Source organism: Taeniopygia guttata, chromosome 11 (assembly GCF_048771995.1).
Source record: "Taeniopygia guttata chromosome 11, bTaeGut7.mat, whole genome shotgun sequence".
Taxonomy (NCBI): Eukaryota; Metazoa; Chordata; class Aves; order Passeriformes; family Estrildidae; genus Taeniopygia; species Taeniopygia guttata.
The window spans coordinates 16,291,475-16,318,731 of NC_133036.1; the positions used below are offsets into that span (position 1 = coordinate 16,291,475).

Consider the following 27,257-nt stretch of genomic DNA (forward strand, 5'->3'; position numbering starts at 1 on the left):
GAGACTTTATTAACCTATCCAGGCACCTGTGGTCTAACCAGCAGCGGGCTGCCCTGCAGGACAAGGCTCATGTTGCTCACAAAGGGGTATTAAAGATCTGTCATTATTTGCAGTAGGCACACAGCAGTGTTGAGGCTGACATGTATGGCTTGATTTAATGCTTACAAAGTAAGCCTGGAAGTTAGAATTTAGCTGAAGGCTCCTGCCTCCATTGGCAGAATCCAGAAATTATAAAACAGGTTCTGTTCATGATTGAATAATTATTATTGAACAGAAAGTACATAAAATATTTAGTAGCTTGGAGCATAGGCCCCATAATAGATGTTTTTCTTCAGGGAACATAAGGAAAACTGCATTTGATGTTACTACATATTGTGAATTGAGGAATTCAGATTTTGTCTCCAGCTCAGCCCAGCTGTCAGATGTTTTCTCCCCTTCCCTTAGCCCTGCCTGGTGTGTGCTGGCTGCTGGAAGGCCAGAGTGTGTTTCTGATTCCCTGTGCCCCAGGCAGGGGCTGTGGCTTGCCCATGGCACCGTGAGGCAGATGCTGTCAATAACCTTTGCAGGGCTGAGGATCAGCTCGGTCCAACTGCTCCTCTGCCATGGACTGTGCTCGTGGGAAGGGGAAGGACTCCAGAGTGTGATCTACATCAAAGGACACATTCTAGCCCAGCTTGGACCTGGATTTGTCCTGAAGAGCAGGGGATGAAGAATAGCCACAGTGGTGGTGCCCAGTGAGCAGGAAGCAGGCAGGGAGGTCACCTTGATTTCTCTGATGTTCATACAGTAGTGCCTGGGGAGGAATTTAAAGCATGTCCTGGAAGCTGCATCTCCCTATTTCAGGACTTTTTTTGACAAGGAGGTTTACTGCATTGCCAGTTTACTTACCCCAGTAACTGGCAGGTAAGTGATCCACATGGATTTCCCTCCTCTTGGGACAGTCCCATCTTGGTTAGGACTCAGCACTGAACATGCCTCATTTTTAATTTCAAAGCAGCATCAGGATAAAGTTCCTCAGTATTGTTCCTTCAGATTTCACCTGCACAGAGCTGCTTTGGAGATGTCCTGCACTGTCCACACAGACAGTGAGCCACCAGCAGCACTTTTCCTCCTAATCACCATGAGCTCCCTAATAATGTGATTTTTTCCTTAGTTTTTGGTGGAACACTCAGGACTCTGAGCCCCTCCTGACCTGTGCACACAGCCCTGAACACAATGGCATCCCAGTGACTCTGTAAGGCTGCACTTCAATTACAATAGAAATAATAATGTTAATTTATTTTCTTGATGCTTTTGAATAGGATTTGCTGAAAAATAAAGGAAATATGGGATATGGATCGTGTTACCATAAAACCACATGCAGTGAAACATTCATCGGTCTCCAGCATTTCATGTCTTCTGGGCATCTGAGAGAGTTGAGTTTGATTTACACAATCAACCTATTCATTAAATATCTGTTTGAGTTTTGGGCAGATGCATCCTTTACCTGAGTGATGAAATCTGACCACAGGAAATTGAGCTATTCCTTTGAGAAAAGACCCCATTCTGCTTTATAAAGTGAGCCTTGCAGCAATACTCTTCCAGAAAACTGCCAAGCTTTGTGTACCAAATACCGTTGTAAGGGCTCAGCAATAAAACAGTTGTGGACTTGGGGGGGATCCAAGCGCACAATAGCACATCTTTATGCAATATTTCCTCTTTCAACATCCCCCTCCAACACTGTAATTCACTGACAACCATCAGTTCATTTGACTTCCAAAATTCTAGCCCCAAACACTAAGCAGTTAAGAGTCTGAATTCCCGTGTGGGCATATTAATTATTTAAATCACTAGTCCAAATCCCATTCCAAAGAGCTCTTGCTGGGAGTCCTTCAGGAGCAGACTGATCTGTTATTGCTTACTGGATTGTACTGAGTGTCAGAGGCATCTCAGTATTTCTATCAACAGCCCTCTGGATATCTGGCTCTTGTGAGAGCACTGAGTGATTGAATGAAGGGAAAAGCACCAATATATCTTGGAGAATATATCTGAAACGATCAGTGAAATGATACCCTCCCTCCTAGGGATTGCCTTGGAAAGTTCTTGGCCAGTTTTAGAAAAATCAAGTATCCTCAGGCAGATGGGAGAGGCTGTCAAACCTACTGCTGTGTTGAGTGAAGCCCCTTATCTTGAACGCCACCTTGCAGATAAAGCCTGGGCAGAATCCTCCTGGTTCTGGGATACACAGGTTCCCACTGTCTTTTCTGAGAGGAGTGACAGCTCAGGTTTGCCTTGCACATGTATTGTTGTGTATTTTAGCTCTTGTGTTGTCATGCAAATTAAACCATGGATTTCTGCTCCGTTTTGCCTTTTTGGGCCCAATTTCCCAATTACACAGCAGCAGAAAAACAGGATAACCTTCTCCTTATGGGACAACCAACAAAGATGCAAGGGAATGCACACAGCACTTATAACACTTGATATTTACTTATAACCTCCATATTTTATTCATGAATTTTACAATTCCAAATATAATGAAACAGTTAGAGTGTTTTATTACAAAGCTTATAAAATAATTAAATATTACACTTATAGTTTTTGCTTTTTTTACACCATAATTCATACTTTGTGACACTACCATTTTCTTTCCTCAGTTCTCACTTAAGGAATTGAGCAAAGAAATATAAAGGAAAAGCTATGCATTAATAAATTAATTATTTTACATCAAATAATAAAAAGGACAATTATAAAAACAAAACAAAAACAACCTTGTAGTTTTCCTAGGAAAAAGGTTATAATTACACAATGTCCAATATCAAGACAGAGCAGTGTAGGTTGAGATATGTTTCCAATCATTTCCTAAAGCAACACAGAATGCATGTTTTTAATTTAAATTGTTTCAGAAGGAACTGCTAATTTTAAGTGACCACTGTCTGGCATTAGTGCTGAGCTGGCTAATCCTACACCAAAACTATACTTTAAAAAAACACTCAAACTGAACTACATTCATCAAACAAAGTTGTGGGATTGGGTGGAATTAGATAAATATGTCCCTCATAGGCACTCCCCAGAAAATTACAGTAGGACACAGCTCTGTCTCGGGATGGGTTTGGCAAATAGGTTGGGGTTTTTTCGATGCAGAAACCTTCTGAATGGCACCATTTGATACGTGGTGCCATTAAACATTTCGATACTGAACAGCCACAAATATCAGCATTTTTACAATTCTTCTGTTTGCTGGTAGATTCTGAACTAAATACAAGTATTAGAAGGGTGTATAAAAATAGAATTGACTTTTATTTGGTAAGAGTGAATAATCCACTTATCTTTTCACGGTTTGTTTTTGTTTTGTGTGTGTAACATGTGAATAAATAACTGTTTAGAGAAGTTCAGCATGAATTACTGGACTGTAATATTCTTATTTCCTTTGGGTAATGGATGAATCAAAATTTGCAGAGAGATTTGAGATTAGAAGGAAGACTGAAGATTCTTCAGTATCTTGGCATTTAAACAATCTAGCTTCTGAAACAAAACTACTTAAAGATATCAAGTTTAAATTTTAAAATTACATATCTAATGAGCTTAGAAAGTTGAAAATATAACCATTGAGCTCAATCAATCTGAGTTCCTTGAATTAGTTGAAATATGAAATTCTATTTTACTTGTAACAGAGCAATATTAAAGTCCAAATATTCTAATGCTGCATATTTCTAGGAATACATTTCAAGTTACTAGTTAACCACCTCTGAGTTTCTACACAAAGCAGAAAATGAATTCTTCAACAATTATAAAAACATTAGAATGATGCACAACTTGCTTTTCCAGCAGCAAGTCTGGTAGAGAAGCACCATAATACCTTTGTAGTGCACTATTTACTTCTGGTGGCCACACATGTGACACTGCCTTCTCCAGCCCTCAGCCCTGGATGTCCCTCTGGGGTAGCAAACAGCTTCCTCACCTGGGACAACAGTCACAAAAAATAGGAAAGAACACGTTCTGATGGTGTAATCTGTCCTGCTGCCACGCTGCTGCCTCCTCCAGCTGCCAAGCTCTCCTCCTTTGCATTCTGGTAAATCAGCCAGAAAAGGCTCCCTTGCCTTAATTTCTTCCTTGTAACATGTGACAGTGCAAAATGACACTTTAAAAGAAAGAACTTCCCCTCAAGTCTCAGTGTTCAAGTGATCCATAGTACCCTGTGCTTTAGTGAGGTCAGCAAATTAAGAAAAAATAAGAAAGAAACATTCCTTTTTCAACATATATCCAACAATTACTGTACCTCAGACATTCCCTTAGAAAAAATGTCTCTTCCATCAGTGGTTTATGTGGCACCATGTCTTGCCTCAAAGCAGACACAATTCCAACATAAATTGAAGGAGAGAATCCTGTCACTGAAGGGTTCAGATGAACGCTGCTATCAGTTCTTCTTCGTACATGATTTACAACATTGCTTGCCATAAAATTTGTGGTTACAGACACCGTGCTGGGGCACCAGATGACACCAAGTGAAGAAATCCACACAAGAAGGATCATCTGAAGGAGAGAAACCCAATAAATATGGTAAGACTGTGTTTTAGCAAGTCTGCAAGTCAGGCAATAGTCCCACACCCTTGTATGCCTTTGGTAATATTAAAAACACAGTGGGTGACTCAATTCAAAGGAGAGGAAACATGAATGAGCTTTCATCTCAAAAATACTAGTTTCTTGCTTTATTTTAAGAGCCATTAAATTTTTGCCAGGAGATTCGTTAACTTGATTGAGATAGAACTAATATTATAGGGGGTGGCAAAAACTGAAGGAATTAAAAAATTTGGAGCTCACTTTGTAGCTCAGGAAGACAGGAAGAAATTCCACATTAGAGGATAAAAAAAACCCATCTGTCTTTACATCTCTAATTATAAATGCTGTTCCAAAGCTGGGTACTCATAGAAATGAGCCTGCTCCATATTTTTTGCCAGTTGCTGGTTGCCATCACCATCATCACGTGGAGTTCAGCTGCACACAGACCTCACAGATCTCGGAATGCCTGGGCCCTGCACAAAGTGCTCTCCTCTGTTCCTGCATTCCAGCACTTTCTGGAGACACTTCTTTATCTCCCTTTTACTCTGCAGGGAACCTCAGAATTCTCTTTTCTCAGACACTTCAGTTAGGTGTCATGAGTCAGGCTTTTAGGACCTTGACTATGCCATGTTGGCAAAATCTTAATTAACTGTAATGGGAGAAGAGACTTGCTAACCATGGTTAATTCTCAAAAGCCCAGCTTTTAATTACAAATACAGTCAAATTATATTTTTCAATTAAAATCCTGTTACTCTTCAATTTATGTACAGATGGCATTTATACACACAGCTCCATTGCTTTAAAAACACCTCGTAGCTGCTCCTCTCTCCAGTTTTGCAGTGGATGCTTTATGTTTCTTTAAAAGAGGAGAGTGATGATTCATATGGGTGATTTATAAACAAATTCACCATGTCTGAGAGAGCAGTAAGACTCAATGGGGTTTAGCAAAATTTATAGCTAAAGTGAAATCTCCTGTGAGCATGGGTAAAGATTTTGTTCAGCTCTCAGAACTACTGTTTACATGGTCAATAAAGGGAATTTACAAGGTGACTGAACAAAAATCTAGCCACCACTGTCTGCATTCTCAGATTAGTTACTGAGTCACAGCAGATAAATGCTCCCTCACAGAGCACAGACAACTTCTGCATGTTCCATTGGCCAGGAAGCATCTCCATCTCTATATAGCAACTTCTTTGGTTTAATCACCACTGCTCTTTTTTTATTCCCTTTTATATGATGGCAAAGGTGATTTTTTATGCCTTTATCACCCTCAAATTTATTTGAGTGAAAAATAAAATAATTTAATAATAATTATTATTTTAAAATGCCATTTTTCCTCTGGTTTTAAAAACATGAGCTTGTCTTTAAATTCTAATGGTAGGGAAAGAAAATACTATTCTTGAACAGGAACTGGGGAGCTCAGGACTGAACTGCAGCCTTTCCACTCCACTGCACTGCCTTTCTGTTCTGCATGGAGTGTCAGGAGGGTTCCAGCTTGCAGTTCAGCACCAGACTTCCCATTCCTTCACCTGTTGCCACCAGACAGAATTTGGGAGGGCCCAAAGCAGACAAGAGATGAAAAGCACACACTACACCAAGGAAGGAATCCTGTTCTGATGAAGACAGGAAAGAGCTCTCCTGCCATGTAAGGGTGAATTAAAAAAAAAGTTAGAAATTGCTGTTAAAAAAAAAAGTATAAGCACTAATGAAGCCACGTTAATAAATCTTTATGTCCCCTTTGAAGATCAGAGGGCAATGCTAACATTGCAGAGGTAAGGCTGAGATTGGGACCTAATCCAAGGACTATTGGAAGGAACACAGAGTCCCACAAAATTCAGTAGATGGTGATCAGGCAGTCAGGTCCTTATTTCTATTTACCCAAGTATTTATAAGTTGTTTAGATTTTCATTCATTTGAAGCAGCTGGATTTACTACGAGTTACGGTGACCGTAACTGCATCTAGAGAGGGATGGAAGTGACCCAGTTTGTCTAGGAAAGTGTGCAAACTCTCCCTGAAACATTAATTTCTTGCCTGTGATCACTGAGCTGGAGTTGCATGGCTGATAATAGAGACTGATTTGCTTCAAAGTGATTCCAGCCCAGCTGGTTTCCTCTCTTTTTGCTGCTTTAGACAGAAAGTTAGAGAGCAGCAAGGAGATAATTGATCTCTAGAGTATGATGACCCAGGTATAATAAAGGGGAAAGGGCTCTTGCAGATGTGAGGAGAGAGAGAAACAAGCCAAGTCCAAAATTAATAGCAGACAGTACTTCAGACATGAAATATAGCAGGGGAAAACAGGATGAAAGAAAAGTCCTTGCTATACCCTAACAGAAAAGGAAGTTATACAGAAACTCCAAAGTACAGCAGAACCCTTAAGGAATGTTAATTTGAAGTGTTAGGTACATTTACTGATAAAAACAGCAGAACTATTTACTTATCCCTTTTAGGACCATTTCATCTCCATATCCTTGTTTGGATTCAGGTCCCCTGATAGATGAGGCTGATTGCCTGCATGTCTGGGGCTGATGCAGCAGAATGGTGTGTTAGGATCTCACTGGCTTTCACAGGGCTTTTGTGCACAGGGAATGCCAGGAATTGGGCAGATGTGGGGGTGGTTGGCTAATGTCAGTTTACAAAATGCAGAGCCAGAGCTTGACCTCTGCTCCCAGCTCCATTACCACCTTCCTCATGCAGTCCAGGCTAGGTTTTATAGAGGTTGCTTTCAGCCCCCAGTTTTAAAAAGGTAACAAGTCAATTTATGTGCAGTATTTTGAAATTCACAGTTTAAAGTGCTTAAGCATACCTAGATAACCAGATTATGTGGGACAAACGTAGACCTCCATGAGCATTTTTCATGCAGTTAGGAAAGAGTCACAAACAGTAACCATCCTGTAAGCAAATCTCTGGAACAGGGTAATGCACCACTCTTTGTCTGTGGTGGTGCTGAGAGAATTCCCCTTCCCTCATTCTGTGTGGCACATAACCTCTTGTCCCCCTCTCCCTTTGCACACTGAAGAGGTGGAAAGATAGAGTAGACATGAAAGTGGAGAGAGACCCTAATTTCATGTTCCCTGACTGCATGTCATGCACTGGTCAGAAGCAGTAAGAAGAACATTCTAGATAAAGCAATTTTGGAATCCCAGGAGCTGGGTGGAGTCTGGAAGACTAAAAATATATGGCAAATTCATAAGAATTGTTTAGTTCCAAAGTTGCTATTATTCATCAAAAGCACTACCAGCATAAAATGCTTGTGTTTTTCAACAAGAGAGTAATAAAGGTGCAGTCCAGAACCAAATAGCATGACTTTTTCACATACTTCTTTCAACATACGCCTGTTTTTAAAATCTCCCTTGCTAGTTGTACTCCCAAGTCTGCTTTAAGAGAAGAGATGCTGTTAATATCAGAGAGTTACTGTAAATCTGGAAGTCTGGGAAAAAAACATCTATGAAGGAACAGGCCAGTGGTGTAGGCAAAGGTGATGTTTGCTGGGTATAGAACACTAAGCAACAAGCCTGCTGCAGCATCTTGAGCTGAGTTTTACCTCTTTTCACGGGGACTGGACAGAAGCTGGTGTTGCAGGCTCTCAGGACAGCTGGTTTCTGCTGGGGCAGGCAGCCAGCAGCTGGCCTGCCCTGGCGCAGGCACTGCACGCTCCGGGTCTGCACTCCCCCGCCGCAGGTCACCGTGCACTGAGCAGAGGGAAAACAAAACCTTGGTTTTCATTGCAGAGACTCTGAGAGCCCCTGAAAACCAAAGGGGGAGCTGTCAATGGCATTGGATGAGACTTTCACAGCAAGAGAGGTCAGGACCAGGTGTTCTGCTGTCCACCAAGCCCCATCAGGACCAACTTTTCAAAGACGTGTGTGTCTTGTGGTTATTTAAGGACTCAGCTGAAAATCTGGTTCCTTACTTAGGCATCGAGACAGAAACTGAACATTTTAGAAACCTATTCCTGGTTGTCTGCATGGATTTCTTTTGATCTCTATGCCTCTGGGCCCAACCCTGCTGCCTGAACACAGATAAAATTCCCATCAGAATCCTAATTATGGCAGTATCTGGGGAAAACCACCATGGGTTTGCAGGAAGACCTGTGAAGTATTTTAAAACTAATAAGCCTTTTACTTGTATGTGCTTCATGAAAAGTTGTCTTTAAGATAAATGTGGCCGTTTTAATCTGATTGCAATTGTCAGGCATACATTGTTTCATGTAAATATCATTAAATGGGTGCGTGTCTCATTGATATATGATTCCTAAAGTAGATAAGTTCCAGAAATACAGAAGCTTGTTTGCAAGAATGTAGAAACAAATACAGACTGATCCCACAATTAATCATAGTATTTAGGGAACTCCAGGCAATCTGTGCAGATGCTCAAATACACTGTGCATGGAGATATGCAGTAGTTCAACCGCAATGCACTTTGAAGAAGACTGAGAAGAAAGTGTTGGAAAATGGGTGTGGAATGTAGCGCCTCTCAAGCATGAATAACATTTTTAAGTGACATTCTTCAGTTTCAGGACAAAGCACCGAGCTGCACCAAAATACATGATGGATGTAGACCAGCTGCATCCCATCTCAGTGGCTGAGTGGTGTGGTCCTCCTTAGGGAATGGCTCCGTGCAGGGGCCTGTTAGCACTGGAGGCAGCTCCTCTGTGCCATGCCACCTCTGATTTCCCATTCCTACCTGCTGCCAGGGCGAGGAATACCAGCCAGACACCATGTTGTACAACGTCTGTGATGGACAGGCACCCTTGTTACAAGCTTCCTCCAGGTTGGTGTTTGGTTTCTTGATGTTCCTGCATCTCCTCTGAGGGAAGGTGACCAATTTCCCGTGGATGCTCTTCTCGCCGCATTTGAGCTCTCGCTGCCGCAGGCCGGGCCCGCAGGAGGCTGAGCACTGCAGAGGCAAAGCACAGCTTCTGCAGCCTCACCAGCACATGCAGGTAAAGGGAAGGTGTGATGTGTCAGGCACCCCAAACTGCATTTTAAACGCATCACAGAAATAAGCCCACAAAGCCCATGCTCTGTAAAGTGTAAACTGAAATATCAACTCCAGTCAGTGATTAACAAAGGCACTGGGGTACATCCATCTACATCTGGGGTTTACAGCTCCTCGCCTAGAATACCCGATTTTCAAACCACAGCTCAGCTGTCTTTCCTCCCCATGGTCTGTGTGTGTCCCTGAGCCAGCATTGCCAAGAGCAGCCAGGGCAGGCAGTGAGCCATGAAACCAAACCACCTTACCTCACTCCAGGAGGAAATCACCCACTGGAGCCGGTCATTTCTGGGACAGCGTCCGAGCACACAGGTCTGCTGGGACTCAGGCTTGGGGTCTGTGCTGCACATGCTTTCAGGCAAGAATTTCAGCTTGGGAGAACCAGGACTCTTGCAGTAGACATCTCGTTTCTTAATACCTCTCCCACAAGTCTTGGAGCACTGTGATGGAAAGAAATAATTCTTTGAACTGGAGGAAATAAAAATTTGCATAATCTGCATTTTCCAGCAGAGCACAGAAAGTATGGCTAATGTGCTGTATAGCTGCCATCGTGATACAAGTAAACGTGAAATTCTACTGGTAAATAAGTAACAGTAACATCTGTGTGTCATTTCTAAAATATTGTCCTAAGTACTTTCTTAAATGTAAGCTGTGAACTCTCTCAGCCCCCATGTAGAACAGACAAGTAATATCTCTTTTCTGTAGATGAGGTAAGTTGGACTTGTGAGCAAAATGCTTTTTCCCTGCTCAGCATAGTTGAAAGCTGGTCCTAAGCTCCCACCACAGACTCTTCCATGGCAAGATGCTCTCAGCTATTTCTCATTTTGTCCTCACCTTGGCCTAGAGGGATGAGATCGAGGCAGAGGAAACAGCCCAGGGAATTGATACATAACTCCTCCACCAAAGGAGACAGAATCTGATACAGACAATGGTTAAGGAGATATTTTAGTTGCCAGCTGCAGCTTGGGACGAGTCACCAGAATAAATAACCATTGCTGAGCCATGGTTCAGTGGAACAGGCACACTGTGGTTTGCACCACCTTACATACAGCAAAATGCCTGAATGAGCCATTTGTGAGGAAATGAAGCAAAGCCCTGAAATAATGCTGACGGCTTCCTACCTTCTTGCATCCTCTTCTAACTGTTCTTTCTACTAATAATTATGGGGCGTGTTCCAAGGCAGAATCACTCTGTATATCAAATTACAAATGTCTTTAAAAAATTTCATGAAAGCGCCATTGTGCTGAGGATGTAACAGAAATATCTGCCTGCTGAAAATCTGTGGGTTTAATCCTTCCCCAAACAAAATGATCTTTTCATTTAAAACAACACTGATTTGTGCAGAAAGGCTGGGTTTAGATTAGATGTTAGGAAGAAATTGTTCCCTGGCAGGGTGGGCAGGCCCTGGCACAGGTACCCAGAGCAGCTGTGGCTGCCCCTGGATCCCTGGCAGTGCCCAAGGCCAGGTTGGACACTGGGGCTGGAGCAGCCTGGGACAGTGGAAGGTGTCCCTGCCAGGCAGGGGTGGGACTGGATGAGCTTTAAGGTCCCTTCCAACCTAACCATTCTGTGATTCTATGATTTTATGGTTTTTTTTTTCCTCTTAACACCTTTATGTCTGCAATAAAGTAGTTTTCAGCTGAATCTTAAAACCTTTACTAACTTGTACAATAGGCCTGTTCCTTATATTTCAGCAGGATGGGTGAACTTAATTTTTATGGCCTTATTTAAAAATTGCAACTTGAATTTTACACCTCCTTAAGAGGAGGAGGAAAACAGATTTTTTGTAACTGTCTTATTTATTTATTTATTTGCCTTAGAAGAAAGGAAGTTTGTAAGTGTGAATGCATTTGAAAACCTGGTTTATACAATCTTCTGCCACACTCAGGTTTTCTTCAGACACACTGGACAAAAAAGTTCTTTTTGAGAGTTGTGCTGGACTACTGAATAGTTACTCATCTGTTATGGCACGTTACAGGGCACTCCCTGTAGAGGCAGTTCCTGCTCAGCTGGGGGTGCTGAGGTCAAGATGTTCTTGAACACCTAAAGAGTAACAGCACCAAGAACAGAACACATAAGTAATAATTTTTTCAGCTAATTGAAATCCATCTTCAATCTCACTAAATGAAGATGTAAAAATAAAATTAATGTAGATCCTTTTATAAGGGTTCTGTCAACTCTCTCTTAAAACCCAGATGAGTGATTTATTTGAAGGATACTTCATTTATCCTTACATGAACAGCATCAATAGCAGTGAAACATGGAGCAGAGCTGAGTTTTGTGTGTTTTTAGCTCAGGTGTTTCAGTGTCAGGTGTGTAAAGCAGTGTGTGCACAAAGGAATTTACCCTTGTGGCAATACCTGCAGCAGCACTGTTTGCAGGGGAGTTACTTTAACAAAGGCAAAAGCACAGAAGTGAGTAGTGAATGTGTAAATCACAAGTTTATCAATCCACAGTCCATATACACACGTGCATGAATATGCAGCTCTAACTCCCAGTATTTTTTCATCCCTTGACTGCCTGCCATCTCTAAGAGAAGTCAATACTCCTTGGGAAGTAATCTCATAGGGGGTTGCTGGTCACAGAGCTTTGAATTCTGAATCCAGAAAGAATTATCCATCTGTTTGTATGTACCTAAAAGAACACCACGTGCCGATGTCTGGCAAGCCCTCCTGTGCCAGCTCTTCTGAAGGCTGGTTACAATGCACATTTTGTTTACACGTTTATACAAACATGGTTTGAAAATTATCTTCAAGAAAAAAGCCACTTGCAAAGCACTGATCTCCACAAAGTTTGCTCTGTTCTTTTCAGGGAGATTTTTTTGCAGTATTTTCATTATGCCAGCAGATAAAAATGTAAGTTTTTCTCCAAATTACCTGAGACCACGGGCCAGGGCTCCATTCGGGTGGGCAGTCCTGACTACTGCACACTTGCACCTGTGCTGGGGTGGTGACAGGACACAGGGAATGGGCCACCACCTCCTCTCTTTGGAAAGCCCTTTTCTGGACACACTGAACGAGACGACTTTGCTGTCCCCCTCCACAAGACTTGCTGCATGTGCTCCATTCACCTGCTGACCAGCTTAAAGGAGGAAACGTGTGTTACAGACACAGGAGTGCAATTAGCTGTAGAAAATCAATAAAAACAGCCACCTATCAAATGGGAATTATCCAGAGATCCTGCTCAGCCTGTCTCCTGGTGTACTGGTATCTGTTCAAGCAATCAAAAAGCTGCAGTTAATGATCTATTGTTGAAGCATGGAACTTTCTGCTAGGGATGAAATATAAGTCACTCAACTAGAAAAACAAGTATTGTTTATTTATAGCATTTATCCACTAGAACCAGCTTGCCTATGAATCTGATGTGGAGTCTGGAATTCCACAGGGACTGAAAGAGATGCTGCCATTAAGGCAGGAGGAGTATTTAGAAGATAGAATTAGATAAGGTAGAATTTAGCTGAGTACGGACTGACCGTGTTTGTGCTGAGATACACTCCACTCACACAGGGTGACAAATGTTGGCATTTCTGTCAAACCCTATTGGCCATACTGGTATTCATACAAAAATGAACTTGATTTCTAAAAGCAGGAATCCTGCCACTTACGTCCTGAGGAAATGAAAAGGCTCTGAAAGGCTGAGAGAGCTGGGGCTGTTCAGCCTGGAAAAACAAAGGCTCCAGGGTGATCAAAGTGCATCCCTCTGGTACCTGAGGGAAGCCTGGAGAAGAGCTGGAGGGGCACTTTTCACAAGGGAATACACAAGGAAAAGGAGGAATGGCTTTAAGCTGAAGGAGGGCAGGTTTAGATTATATATAAAGGAAGAAATTGTTCCCTGTGAGGGTGGGGGAGCCACAGGGTGCCCAGAGCAGCTCTGGCTGCCCCTGGATCCCTGGCAGTGCCCAAGGCCAGGTTGGACACTGGGGCTGGAGCAGCCTGGGGCAGTGGAAGGTGTCCCTGCCATGGCAGGGGTGGCACTGGATGGGCTTTAAGGTCCCTTCTGACCCAAAGCACACTGTGACTTTATGATTCTTTAACTCAGTGATTTACATATCCTCAGACTAATAAATCTGGCAGACAGTTGATGCAGAATCTAAATAAAACAGAGGAATTTAACCAGCACAAGCTGTTGGGCAATGTGTGCTCAGGCATGGGGATGCTACAGTTTACACGTCATGTCCCTCAAGTGACACAAAGTCTGAGAGGTTATTGCCAATTGCCTGGGCTAAGTTCAGTTTTGAAATGCCAGGAGCTGCTCACTATTTCTATTCTTGAAGCTCTGAGTGGGTCCCCAGGCATTGTGGGACGTTTTGCAAACATGCAACCAAGTGTCTTTGTATTGAAGACTTCCAATATAAGATCATAATCACAGCCAGATAGGAAAACAGAAGTGAAAAAGCAGAAGAAATTATGAATGACTAAATGATTACTCACTGAGAACTCTTATTCAAAGACCCTGCACTGAAATTGAAGATTTTTAAACAATTTGACAAATTTTTAGTAATTTATGTCATGGAAAAGGTTCTTGTCTCACATCTGACCACTTGGCCAATCCTGCTTCCACAGTTTCTCACAGCATCAATCCTGTGACCACTGGAATAGCTGCTTACATAAAATTTTAGTGACAAGAAAGCTTTCTTCGTCCTGTGTGGAAGATGCACAGCGTCCCATTTGCCTGCCTACTCACAGCTGCCAGAAAACAAAGCTAATTTTAATTGTAAAAAATTCATAAAAAGCCTGTTTTAGAAAAATGTCTTTGGGAATAGAAGAAATCCCAGCTCTCAGTATCTAGCAACTTCAGGAACTGCCAAAAGTAGTGAGAAATGTAAAAGGCACTAATTTAAGGACAAAGAAATATTAATGTGAAAAGTTAGTAATTTTTTAATTCCAGAACACATCAGAAGTTTCATTTTTGTCTGATTTATAAATATTTGTTTGAACTACAAACTTTTGAGAAAAGAGTTTTAATCCATTTTACAACTTCTAATTAGTTTGCCTTGATGTTTCTGGCCATTGGTGGAGTGACCGAAAGTGTTCATTTTAAGAGTTTATTCACCATAACTGCCTGGAAAGCTCCCCTCTTCACAGAGGAGAGGGCAGTAAACCTACTTTAATGTCCTCTAGTAAACTTCCATTTTCCAAGATTATCTGGGCTGTGATCCAAGAGTATCTTTCATTAGTTCAAATAACTAAATAATTATGACCAGATTTGGCAGCTCTGAAATCCAACAGCAGCAGCGTGCACTGCTGGTGCCTTTCTGTGTGGGACAGTAGTTTGGTCCCACTCAGACTAATCACCCTTTGTTTTTATGCAGAAATTATTCCTCACTGACTTTTACAAGTCTGGAGCCTCTTTTATGTCCCCAAACTGACACACTTGTATCTCATCTGTCACCTCCTTCCCCTGCCTGCTCTGCCTGGTGTATTTGGGTTTGTTTTCTTTGCTGGCTATTAAACGTTCTTTTGTTTCCTCCATGGTATTTATTAATCCTATTTTTTTTTTTTTTTTTTCCTGTTGGCAGCCTTGGATATTTGGGAAATATTCCATGCTGCGAGTTGCTGGGCAGATTCCTCAGCAGAGATATCCTGGCACAGTTTCACTCAGCTGAATGGAAACCTGTTAATTTAAGGCATGGTCCTACATGTAGATCCTCCATGCATTAATATATCCTAAGGATTTTAAGAATAATTAATTAGTGAGTTGACCAATTTTTCCCTAGAGGTGTTTGGGGCTTTTACATGTTTTCTTTTTGTACTAGTTTTATGGTTCAACTCACTAATTTTGTTTTAAAGTAGTAAATCATAGAATAACTGTGATCTCAGTACAAAAACATTGCACTGTGTGTCAAAATGAATATTCACCATTTTCATGGTAAATATGTATCAGTAGATGTTCAAAATACATCAGGATCTCAGGTTATCAGAAATAAAAATTTTGTGTGTGGTCAATATAAGTGAATCTGATTTGGGTGGAGCTTTGTAGCATAATGATGCCACATCAAAACAAAGGTAAGCAGAAAGAGCTTAGACAGACTCCTGCAGACATCACAGACAATACATTTCTGTGTTCATTGGATAAAAATAGTCCTGGCAGAAGATAAGTTGCACATGAAAACATTGTATTTGGCTACAAAGATTACTTAAAATTGGTATTGAGAAAATCATGTGGCTAAAGGCAATCTAAAGAAACTGCTGAAGCAGTAACATGGGGCTCTCATGTCACAAGGTATTATTTAAACCTTATCTCTATTGTTTTGTGGTCATAGTGTGTAATTTGGTATTTGGGTTTGGTGTACTCTGCTGTACTCTTTAAATCTGCAGGAAATTCCAGACTATTACTGGACTATTTTTCAGTATGTTCAACATATTGCAAAGTATGTACTTTAAGTAAAACCAAAGTCACTACAGAACATATGCATCTTTTTGCTTTGCCCCACCATCCTCTCCTAGACTGGGGGGGATGAGGAATGCTTCCTATTAAACATCATTAAATGGGATATTTTATGAACTATGGGAGCAGGCTTAGCCAAGTGCTTTTACTGTTGCTTTTATCATCCCAGAACAAAACCAGCAGATGACGCCAGGTCTGGACCCTTCCTCCATTTCTTCTGCTTCAATGCACCTTCAAGTGTATTTACTTCCCAGTGACTAAAAGACTCTTAATTTTTTCAACATATTCCTTTAGAAAATCTCCTGTTCTGGAGGCTGAAATGTCTAGTCCAACATAATACAGCTCTTCTGATCTTTAATATAAAATTAAAATAATGCTGAGTTTGCAAAGTCAGGAATCCAAAAGTGAAATAACCACTGGAAGAAAGATGGTCACTGTGTCCTTTAATCTATCCATTTTTATCCTAAGACACATAATACTGTGTTTAATTATATAAGCACAGAACTTTTTTTTTCCAAAGGACCCCTACTTCAGCTACTATAAATCAGTGTTAACTCCCTTGGTTTTTAAATTGATTTAGACCAGCTGGGTTCTAAGTGCTTATCTATATGTCAATGTCTTCCTTTGCATCTCGCCTTTCTTACATCTTTTAGAAAATAAGATTGTTCACAAAGGCAATGCCTTCATATATAGTTTTGTGGGCACCAGAAGCTTTGCTGACAGCTCATTTGGTTCAGATTGTCCTCTTCGTGGCATCACAGTACTCTGTGGGGCATTTTGTCCGAAAATCACTAATTACACTTTACAAGACTCTTTTAACCTAATCTAATATGTGGAATGTGAGTCATGGGGCCAAGCTTCCACACAGGGAGTAGCACTTTACTCAGGAAATAGGCTTAGTGATTCAAGATGAGGAAAGGTGGCTGAAGGAGCCCCTGGGAAAACTGGATTTGTTCTGAGTCACCCCAGCACAGGGACAGAGCCCTCAGGAGCCCTTGCTTTAGGCACCAGACCCAAAACCCCACTGGGAGGCTTGGGCAGAGCATCTTAAACAATTCCTGCTTCCCGTTCACAGAGCACCAGGGGTTCATCCAGCAGGAAAACCATTCACCCCAAGAATATTCCCCCTGTAGCACAGCCAGGCACAGGGCACAGCCAGCAGGCACAAAACCCCAGAGGACTTACTAGGCTGGGCAGGGATTTGTGTTGCACAGTTTTGTTTCAGTCAAAGGCTTTGTCCTTGGGCCACAAAAGGAGGTGTTCACTCGTGCACGATGATCTTCCAAACAAATTGCTTTTGCTGTAATGTGTCCTGTGGAAGTATAAGAAAAGAATACACTATTATAAACCTGTATTTGAAATATGAGCAAAAAAAGTAGTAGAGAACAATTTTAACTAAACAAGTCTAAACTCATCCTTGCTACATCCTTGACTTGGAATAAATAAAATATGCAGCAACCTGTTTTTAACATTGATTTCGTTCTCTGTAGCACAGATACTACTGAAGTCAGATAAAACATTTTAGCTATAAACAACAGATTTGAAGACTGTTCCCCCAGCAAAAATTAGTAATTATTCAAAGCCTAATTCCCTGCAGACACCAGCAGTGCTTGCTTAGAGCCCTCCTCACCCACTTGAAAACTACAAATAAACATTCTGTAAACTTTTTACAGTGAATCTCTACAGACTCCAGAGTTTTGCAGGTACCTGTACCTTAGACTTAATCAAGTGTCAGCAGCAGGAGAATTGCAGAAATGCCTTAAGTGGTTTTATAGATTTATCTTTTAACTGAGATATATCATTCACTTCACACATGGTTCACTGGTCACAGTGAATCAAATTTGGAAACAAGGCCGTTTTCATCATTTTTATATCCATTTTGCAGCCTTTTAATGGGAAGGAAGAAAATACAGCTTTAATATTTTATGGCTACAGTGCTCCTGCTGGATCTTTCTTCCATAAACCATTTACTGAGATGTTGTGAAGTTCTGACACTGCACCAGCAAGGTATTCCTGAATTTCACCTGAACATTTTGCCAATACAGGAGCATTTCCTTCACTGCCCAGTCATATCCTTTGGTATTACAGGCTTCCCACATGTCAGCTTTTTGCTTTCATAACATCCCAGATTTACTTTAACTGACAAAACATGCAGGATTTATAAAAACAAATAGGTGTCTGTGTAAGAGAGGAAATCAAAGTTCATAATTAATTTCCACATTGCTTCAACAGGAAGATATGATATGCATACAGGTTGACCTAAACAAAAAAGACTGACTCACTGGCATGAATATTTTTTACTCTAAAGGCCATACAAAGTTATTTCCTCTGTGTTCTAAGTTATCAGATAAAAAAATAAGGACCAGGTTTTTGGTGTAAACCCCTGTATGCATCAATATATTTTTGCAAAATTAAAGGCAGCTGAAAAGCTTTGAGATGCTGTAAAAAAAAAGAAAAAGAAGAGGCTTGGCAATGGGAAAGTCACCTACCACCACCACAGGTCGCTGAGCACTCAGACTGCACTGTCACCCAGGAGTAGCTGTGTTTTCTGACAGATGTCTTGTTTTCAAGGCTGGTTTTGCCAAATGTATATTCCCAAGAAATCCCAGGGTTTTTGCCTTGTAACAGGATCTGTAGAGGGATATTTGGGGTTTGTTTTTTGGTTTTTTTTTTTTTGGTTTTTTTTTTTTTTAAGGTGGGGAGGAGGTAAAAAAAAAAGGATTCTGTCAGTCTGAAGTAAGATGAACTAAACATGATACACACAAAATTTACAGACACACAGCATGCTTGTGAGAGGATTTTCAGGAGATCCAAAGGAACGACCATCAGAACAATTCCTAAACAGCAAAGCATTGTCTGGAAAGACACCTGCAGGTATGTAAGAGAAGGTGCAGAAACAGAATCAGGGACACCTGAGTGGGTCAGAGCAGCAGCACTGCCTTCAGCAGAGGTGGGGCATCACCCCCAGACCATCACCCTCTGACCCCTGCACTCACTGCAGGGGCTGGACCCTGCCTGGGGCACTGCAGGACATGGAGGTGGCATCTGGGGATGGGAGACATCGCCTCTCTTTAGTAAGCAAAGCCCTGGCTGATCCTTCTAGCTGTGGGTGAGGGTCTGTAGTGACACAGAGTCCCCAGGCAGTGCAAAGAAGAGCTGTTTTATTGCAAAATCCAGGCCTTTCCCAGTTACACAGCTTTAAATCATATCAAACATAATTCAACCAACCACCATACACCATGATGTGAACACATAATGGTTATATAACTTGTTTTTCTACCTCTAATTCAGCTGAGTCACCTTCCCACAGCCCTTTTCTACCTAGCAGGCCTGGGCCATGGTTTACAGGGCCTTCCCTTTGTAAGGTTTTACCTACATACAACATCTAGCAAGGAGGAAGCCTTTGCCCACCAAGCAGGACTCAGATGCTTTCCTGGCAGAAGCTTGAGCAAAGCAGCAGCACAGCTGTGGGGCTGGAGGTGGCTTCCCCAGTTCTTGGGGCTAAGGGTATAAAACACAAGTTTCCTTCTTGTAAAAAAACTCTTTTCTATGTGGACTGGTGATAAATTTTGTTTGTAAGACCGTCAGCTGGAATTTTTCTCATGGTGATTGAAGCTGATAAAGCTTCAGTACAGGAGAGAACCTGTCCTTGGGTGTCTACAGAGCAAAAAATAATTGGAAAAATCTTTTATTCACTATTTCAGCATAATATTTTGGAAAAGTTATAGAAAGTGTGATTACTGACTATAATAACAATCTCTGTCATTTAACTCAGGGAGCCCAGCTCTCAAGGGTGTATGATTTTAGTGGTGAATTATATTGCAGTTTTCATTCACCGTATTCATTTCAAGGCTGAATTATAATCACTGCAAGATGCATGAACATCTGACACATACCTAAATTTGGGGAGAAATTTCTACTTAACAACATTTATTTTAGAAACTTTTGGCAGCAAAGTGCATTTATATCCACACTTAGTAGAAGCAGTGTGGGAGTTTACAGTTACAGAGCTCTAATGACTCTTAACTCATCACCAATATGGGTCTTGTCACAGTAACACAAAGAGCAAGTACAGTTAACCCAGTTCCTAAATATGCTTTTTGATAAGCATTGGCATTTCAAGTACAATTCAAGACTATGTTAATTATTGCTATTCAAAATATTAATAACTTATCAGTGAAGTTTACATAATGTCTGACCTGAGAACTTAAGCAATCCATACAAGTAGAACTGATCTCTGTAGAGACTGGTTTCATACAATAGCAACAAACTCACATTTATGTTGTTTAAGACCAAGGAATATAGTAACATTTTGAAGTGTAGCCAAGGGTTTTAAGGTATTCTGAAAATGTACCTATTGGAAAACAGAAATTGCCCATGGCAGTGAAAATTCAGACCAAATTTACATGACCTGCAGCTCAATAATGTTGAACACATGAAGGATCTGGACTGCACAGTGTTTACTTTTCTAGAAGAAAGAAAAATGGATGCTATCATTTCCATTCTTAGTAGCCAAAGATTTTATTTCAGTCAGGGAACCTCAATAATGATCCAAACTGAGAAAACAGCAATTAAGGCTGCAAAAGGCAAATACTTCCAAATGAATCATAGAGTATGTGCCTTCTCCTGGGAGGATTCATATTAGAAACTCCTTCAAGCACAGGTAAATCCAGTATTTCATGTGAATTTTTTCATCTGTCCAAGCTTAATTCATGGATACCTTAGAATAACAGTGAGGTTATGGAATAAATCGATCTGAGAGTGATTACTGACCCCTATTTTGAATGAAAACTCTTGGTAGAAATAGGATTACCAGATTTGCTTTAGGGATGAGTTATAGATGCAAGTATATATCACAACTATTTTACAAGAACAGGATTAAAATGGAATACTCTGAAATTAGGAAACATGAGAACTGAGACTGCTGTGCAACTCCTCTTTGCCCAGCCCAGATGCACCCCAGATCTCAGGATCTCTTACTGGCTCCCCAGGAAACCCCCACAGTGTCCAGCACTCCCAGCACATGGGGCTCACTAATGAGCATCTCACACAGCTTTTATATTTCACTCTAGGCTCCTTCCTCAGGGTGTGCTTCTGCACCCCAGTTGGTATACTCTATTCAAACCATTCCCAGTGTAACTTTTGGGGGACTTTTCTTTTTCCCTTGGTTATTCATCATTATCTGATGTAAATGTGGTAAAATTTAACAGCCCCTTCAGATGAAGGAAACATCTCTTCTGAAAAATACTACAGGATGTATAATGTTCAACTGACTTTTCATCAGGAATGCAATACTATTGAAAAGTTGCAATTTTGCCAAAGTAACGTTTTTATTTTCACAAATCTATCAGACTGCTGACAGCAAAAAGTCCAGCTGTTAAAACAGCTGCTCTACAGTTTGAATATTGAACCCCAAGTCCACTGGCTTTACAGATAAAACAGGTTGCAACAATGTGCTCACTCTACCCTTCTTCTCTCAAGGACAAATTGAGACAAAAAAGCTAAAGCATGAAGCTTCAGAGCATGTGCTTAAAAAAAATGCAGTGTGTTAATTGTAGAAAGAACTAAGTCCTCTAATTTTTCTTCATTTAAAACAATGCCTTCCCTGCTTCTTCTTACAGACCAGACCTCAAAATATTTTAATTTACATTTACTCATCATCCAAGTCTAAGGTATTAGCACAGATCTCGGTATTTTAGGCAGTCATAAACACTTTCTCCCCTTTCAGTAGGTGCTCTGTGTTCCTTCAAGAGCAGAGGTTGAAATTCTGTCTGGCCTTTTAATAAGTTGTGTCAAAGGAGGAGGAGGTTTTGTCCATGCCACAAAGCCTCGTGTAAGGGTTAGTTCTCATCTCATTTGATTCTGACAACTGTCATAAAACTGTGCTGTGCCAGTGGCCAAAAAGCAGCAAAGTTTAAAACTTTTCTAATAAAAATATCTTGAAGAATTAGACCGAACATTTGTCTTCTGAAAGTGCTCTTTGTGACAGTGGAGGCAAGGAACAGATGGAATGCATTCTGAACGTGGAGTTCAGAACAGGAAAGGGGGAGGATGAGGAGGTAAGAGTGGCAGCTTTACTCCTGTTAGAGCAATACTCTGCTGGTGCTTCAGCAGAGCGAAGGGGATGGTCTGGGACGAGTGGGAACAAGCCCTGTGTGAATCCATCCCTTCAGAGAACAGGGAACACGATGCAGGGAGCTCGCAGCCGGCTGGGTGCCTGGGGGGTAAATCCTGCACACCAGGCAAGCTGGGCCATACACATTTTTAGACTTTGGGTTACACCCCCTCCTTGCACATTGGGAAGTAGCCACAATTCTAACAGGCAGGAGAAGGGAACTTCCTCTCCATTTCCTGGCCAGCAGCCAAAGCCAGAGCCCCTTCCCACCCAGCAGGGGAGGAGAGGGAATGTTCACCAAGCAGGAGCTGCATCACTGGCAGGTGTCTCTCCTCCTGTATCATCCCAGCCATGCAGAAAAAGGGGCAAAATCAAACTATGGAGCAGTATTGGAGACAAAAATATTGCAGGGCACAAAAAAACATACGCTTTGAAGTCCCTGGTGCTCAGCTGTAAAATAGTACATGGTGTATAATGTCTGACCGAGTTTTCATCAGGAATGCAATACTGTTGCAAAGTTGCAATTTTGCCAAAGTAACGAGCATATAAAAAGTTTTCTATCGTATTTTCAAACATTCATTATAAAGCCCCTTCTTAACAACCCAATAACTGAAGTCTGCATATTCAGCCAAGTTATCAGACCTACAAATTTGGAAAGACCTCCAGCGCTAGTCTACTTAACTGGATGCATTCCAGCATCTTTTCAGCCAACTGGCATTTGCTCCCAAATTTACAGCTGGCAAACAACCTCCTTAAACATTTCCAGTTCCTCAACAGAACTGTTTAATGTCTACCTTTAACACACCAACCACCTGACTTCAGACACAGCACTCAGCAGCTCTGACCGCGGGGCGCAGAGTTATAAAATTTACAGCTTCTTGAGTTGGAAAACCACAGGCTCTGCGGCTGGAATCTGCTGGATCTATTCCGAAGGAAAAGAACTCTGCCTTTAGCTTACGGCACAAAATGGTAAAACAATGGATAAATTGAACTCTCCTGAGTAAAGAACCTTTTCCTTTTGCTGCTAATTTTGATATGAAAGCTAAACCAATAAATTCTCTAAACTAGCTGGGCATCTGCTCCTTTGTTTGAGATTTTTTTTCTCATGGCCATCCTAAGTTTCCGATATAATACTCTATTTTGCAGGTCAATTTTTTAAAGAGTCTACTAACATTGCTTTGTTATGATTGACTTGGTGCTTTCCAGTATTTTTTTATTGTAAGATGTGCATGTGAAGTTATTTGCAGCACACTGAATTCAGAGAAATTCATTGATATAAGCTAAGTTCCTATTCCTTCCATGATGTTTTATTCAATGTATAGGAAAGAATACTAATGCCAGGCTTGTAGCATGCTGAGAAAAAGACTCTATCTCTGTGGAGGTCTAACTGATATTTATTAATCACTTACAGAGTGAAGGTGAGCATAGAGGAAAAAATCCAGGTAAAAAGGACTATTTTCATCTGCATGTGCCCAGTTCACAAAAAGGGCAAGAGCCCAAACTCTGAATCCCAGTATCCATGGTGCCTTTGCTCTGCATCCTCAAGCTGCATCTACACAGCAGACATCATCTACACTTCCTGGGTCATTCCCATTCTTTGGAGGCCTTGGATAATTTCTTTAGGGGGATGTACCAATCTGCAGGGAGGGCAGACAGAGAAATCTGTGTGAGGTCAAGTGCCTAGCTGTGCTTTGCTTGAGACCTGCAGTTCTCATCCACTGGGGATCTACATGCTGTTTAATAAATATTAGCCAATATCCTAAGCCATATTCTGATTTCTCTGTTCAATTAAGGTTAATTCCACGGACTTCTATGAATTTATTCTGGTATATTTAAGCATGCAGCATATGGTTCTGGTGGAAAAGTGTTTAAAACAAGTTTTGAAACTACTCTGTTGTCTTCAATGGGCAGTTACTGGATGGGATCCTTGACAGTGGCAGCACCAGGGCTTCAAAGGAAAGTGGGAGAACACCTGCTTGGAAAGCAGTAAAGGAAGAATTACCCACTGGGTACTTAAGCCAAAACTTAAAACAAAAGGGGTTTTATCTCTACAGTACTTCTAAAATAACTTTAAACACAGTCCTAACTAAAAGCTTATGACAAACTACTGTTTTTCAAGTCCACTAAGGTCATTAAAAGGAAAAAAAAAAAAAAAAAAAAAAAAAAAAAAAAAAAAAAAGTATCCTTGAAAGGGTCGTAGATGATCTCATTTCTACTTCAGCTGTTTCAAATTTATCTTCCATTGTTATTATGTTCCATTTTTTCACTGTTCACAAGCTAAATGTACAACCTTCAGGGATGCTGTCCAGCTAATCTCTCCTCACTACAGGAGAACCCTTTTATCCATTGTATTGAGTCAACATCTGTATCTTATAAGTACATCTTAGGTCTCTTTAGCCTACTTTCTCTTCAGGGGAAATCAGTACAAATTTATCATCTAGTAGCTAATAATAAATGTAATCCTTTATAACTGCAACTTGGCTTTCTCCCAGTGGCAGCTACATCATCAGCAAAGCCATTCCACCTGGCCTCCCTTCTCCTCTTTTCCCCTATTGATAAAGAGGAAGTGATTTACTGGATTTAATTAGATGTATTCCTGCCTTGAAGCTCCATTCACCTTCTCTTCCTGTGGATGTCTGCCTCTTTACAAAGCATCCTTTCCATCTGGTACTTATTGATGTTAAAATAAACTCTTTATTTCACAAAGATGTCACAATCTCTTGATTTAATGTTTCACCAAGTTTGAGGTAAACTTCAATGAGGATTCTCATCCTGTTTCATCCTGGGAAACTTTACTTTCTCCAATTGTATTTGAATTCTCCAACCAGTCAATTCTTCCTTCATCTGCTTATTGATAGAATGGAACACAAAATTACAAAACTCTCATTTTTTAAAATCAGTTCCTTAATCCCTGGCCATGCAGCCTCTTTCATGCCCACATTAAGTTTTGTTTTCTTGTGCCCTTTCAGAATCTTTCTCAGCATTTGAGTGAATCATGGAGGGTGACTGAATATTTCACCAATGAATGTCCTTAGTGACCCCCACAGGTGACAAAGCCCTGTGGGGGCTCTCCTTCTCCAAATGATTTTCAGCAGCTGGTGGTGCCCACTGGCAGCCCTTGCTTGCAAAGTTAGATAGTCAATGATAAATATACTGACTGTTTCTCCTCAAGTTAAATATCTTTCAGTTAACAGAAAAACACTGAAAAGGTCTTTTTCTGGATGAACTGACCTTGGATTACCTAGGGTCAAATAACAGATAAATGAGCTGAAGGTATACAGCTACACCAAAAAAAAAAAAAAAAAAAAAAAAAAAAAAAATCCAGCAGGTTTCCATTTAAGATGAGACAAATATGCTACGAAAACTACATATTAAAAAGCTGGTATCAACTTCTCATCCTAGATTGGCATCTACCATATTTCTACCCCTCTGACCACTGACCATTATTTCATGTAATCTAAATTGGGCCATTTCAGCAACTGTCTTCTGAATCTATGAATATTTTTCATTTCAGCTTTTACCGGCTCTTGAAAACCCATAATCACCAAAAATATCAGTGTTAACTTCAGAAGGACAATGATACACAAATTCTGAAGGACATCAGTTTACTGGCTTTTCCCTTCCCTTCCTCTGTGAAATCAATTCCTGAACAATCCAGAAGGGATCCTGATGAATCCTAAAACCTCATCATTCATTCACCCTTCCAGCAGTTGTGCTCATGAAATACTAGTCATGCATATTAATTCCACTTTCATCTCACCATGTTCTCCTCTTCAGAAAATATCTGGCCACTACAGTTTGTACTTTTTTTCCCACAACCCAGTTAAATTACAGAGTCAGTACTCTTTGTCTTTTTTAGTATGATTCATTCCCATAATTACATATCTATAATATATAGAAGTATAGATATGGAGGGGAGGGTTTGGTGAAATTCTAGGGTAAATAAGAAAAGCCCTTTACGTATTTTTCTGGTGTCTGACCCATTTTTGAATAGTGTTGAGGACTGCAATGTCTGATGAAATGATACGTGCTCAGCCGAACTATTGAAAAGCCTGGCAGAAAAGCAGATGTATAGGAACACGCTGTACAATAAAAAATAAACACACCACATCTCACAGAACTGCAAGGCTGAACTTGTGGTGTGCAAGGCAATGGGAAATGTAGATTTTTTTTTCTTATTTGCATCTCCTGCTCTCTCAATACATGCTTCAGATGTCTCTTTCAAGAAAATATTTTGGAGGATGACTGGATTTCAAAGGAAGTGATTGCCTTGAGCACAGACTTGCCAGACCTGTCTGGTCCCATCCTCTCCTGGGAATGTTGCTGGGAGGATGAGGACGTGCACAGCCTGAGCTTCCTGGATACCTGCAGCCTGCTTTGCATGCAGAAACAAAGGCAAAAACCTGGACCATTGCAGCCACCATAAAAATCTCTACCAGAATTATAACTGCAGAATGAAATGGGCATGAGCTGTGTTTATATGGCATTCAGTCATAGGTGAATGGCAATAAATACAGCTGCAAAACCTTCTATTTTCAGTCCACCTGAAAAATAAAAGCTTCTGTATTATACATACAATTTATCCGAGTCCTCAATACCTGCAATGCACCATTTTACTAGGGCTCACACTGAATTATTCTGGAAGAAAAACAACAGCCCTAATCTAGAAAAAAAGTATTAAATTTCTTTTGAATACAGCCTAATTTTAAAAAAATTAAAAATCTAAAGATTGCAGGAAGAAGTTGAGGTCCAAATCCTGAAAAAAATTATATAAAACTAATTTAGTTGAATAAAAAATTGCAGCAGGACAGTTTTGTATGCTTCTTTGAAAATTACAGGTGAGATAAAAATGAAGATGAAGCTACACTGTAGTATGCTTAAACGGTCCTTTTTAAAGCCTGCTATCAGTTTCTGGTATTTGGAGCTGAAGCAGGATTTGTTTCACTATTATGGCTGCTAGCAGACATTCAGGAGCTTTGTTTCTCAAAATATATTTCTTCAGTTTTCTGGCATTTTTGCTTCTTAGAGTTATTGCTAAGTTATAAATAATGCAGATATCTGAACAGAAAATTCTGCTTTTTTTTTTTTTTTTTTTCCCAGAATTAAGCTTGCTGAATGTTGCCTAAATTATTAAAGGGGGGAAAAGACATCTTAAATGCAGTTCATAGATACGTGTAATTGGGGAACACATAACAGTTTTAGTCACTAGAATCCCCAGCTCCC

General features: G+C 40.7%; 1 protein-coding gene across 5 annotated transcripts in view; it reads right to left on the reverse strand.

Moving 5' to 3' along the window:
• Positions 1 to 2,462: 2,462 nt before the first annotated feature.
• ADAMTS18 (ADAM metallopeptidase with thrombospondin type 1 motif 18) overlaps positions 2,463 to 27,257 on the reverse strand; it is a 78,390-nt gene continuing 53,595 nt past the window's right edge. For 4 of the 5 annotated variants that reach the window (XM_072934301.1, XM_072934302.1, XM_030282342.4 and 1 more), the window contains 6 exons: positions 18,409 to 18,550; positions 17,105 to 17,231; positions 12,409 to 12,613; positions 9,781 to 9,972; positions 9,221 to 9,433; positions 2,463 to 4,509 (listed from right to left, as the gene is read on the reverse strand). In XM_072934301.1, the coding sequence (XP_072790402.1) occupies positions 4,189 to 4,509; positions 9,221 to 9,433; positions 9,781 to 9,972; positions 12,409 to 12,613; positions 17,105 to 17,231; positions 18,409 to 18,550 (1,200 nt within the window). In that variant the 3' untranslated portion in view covers positions 2,463 to 4,188. Of the gene's footprint in view, positions 4,510 to 8,078; positions 8,227 to 9,220; positions 9,434 to 9,780; positions 9,973 to 12,408; positions 12,614 to 17,104; positions 17,232 to 18,408; positions 18,551 to 27,257 lie in introns of all 5 variants that reach the window. The other variant, XM_030282344.4, reaches the window with a different exon arrangement.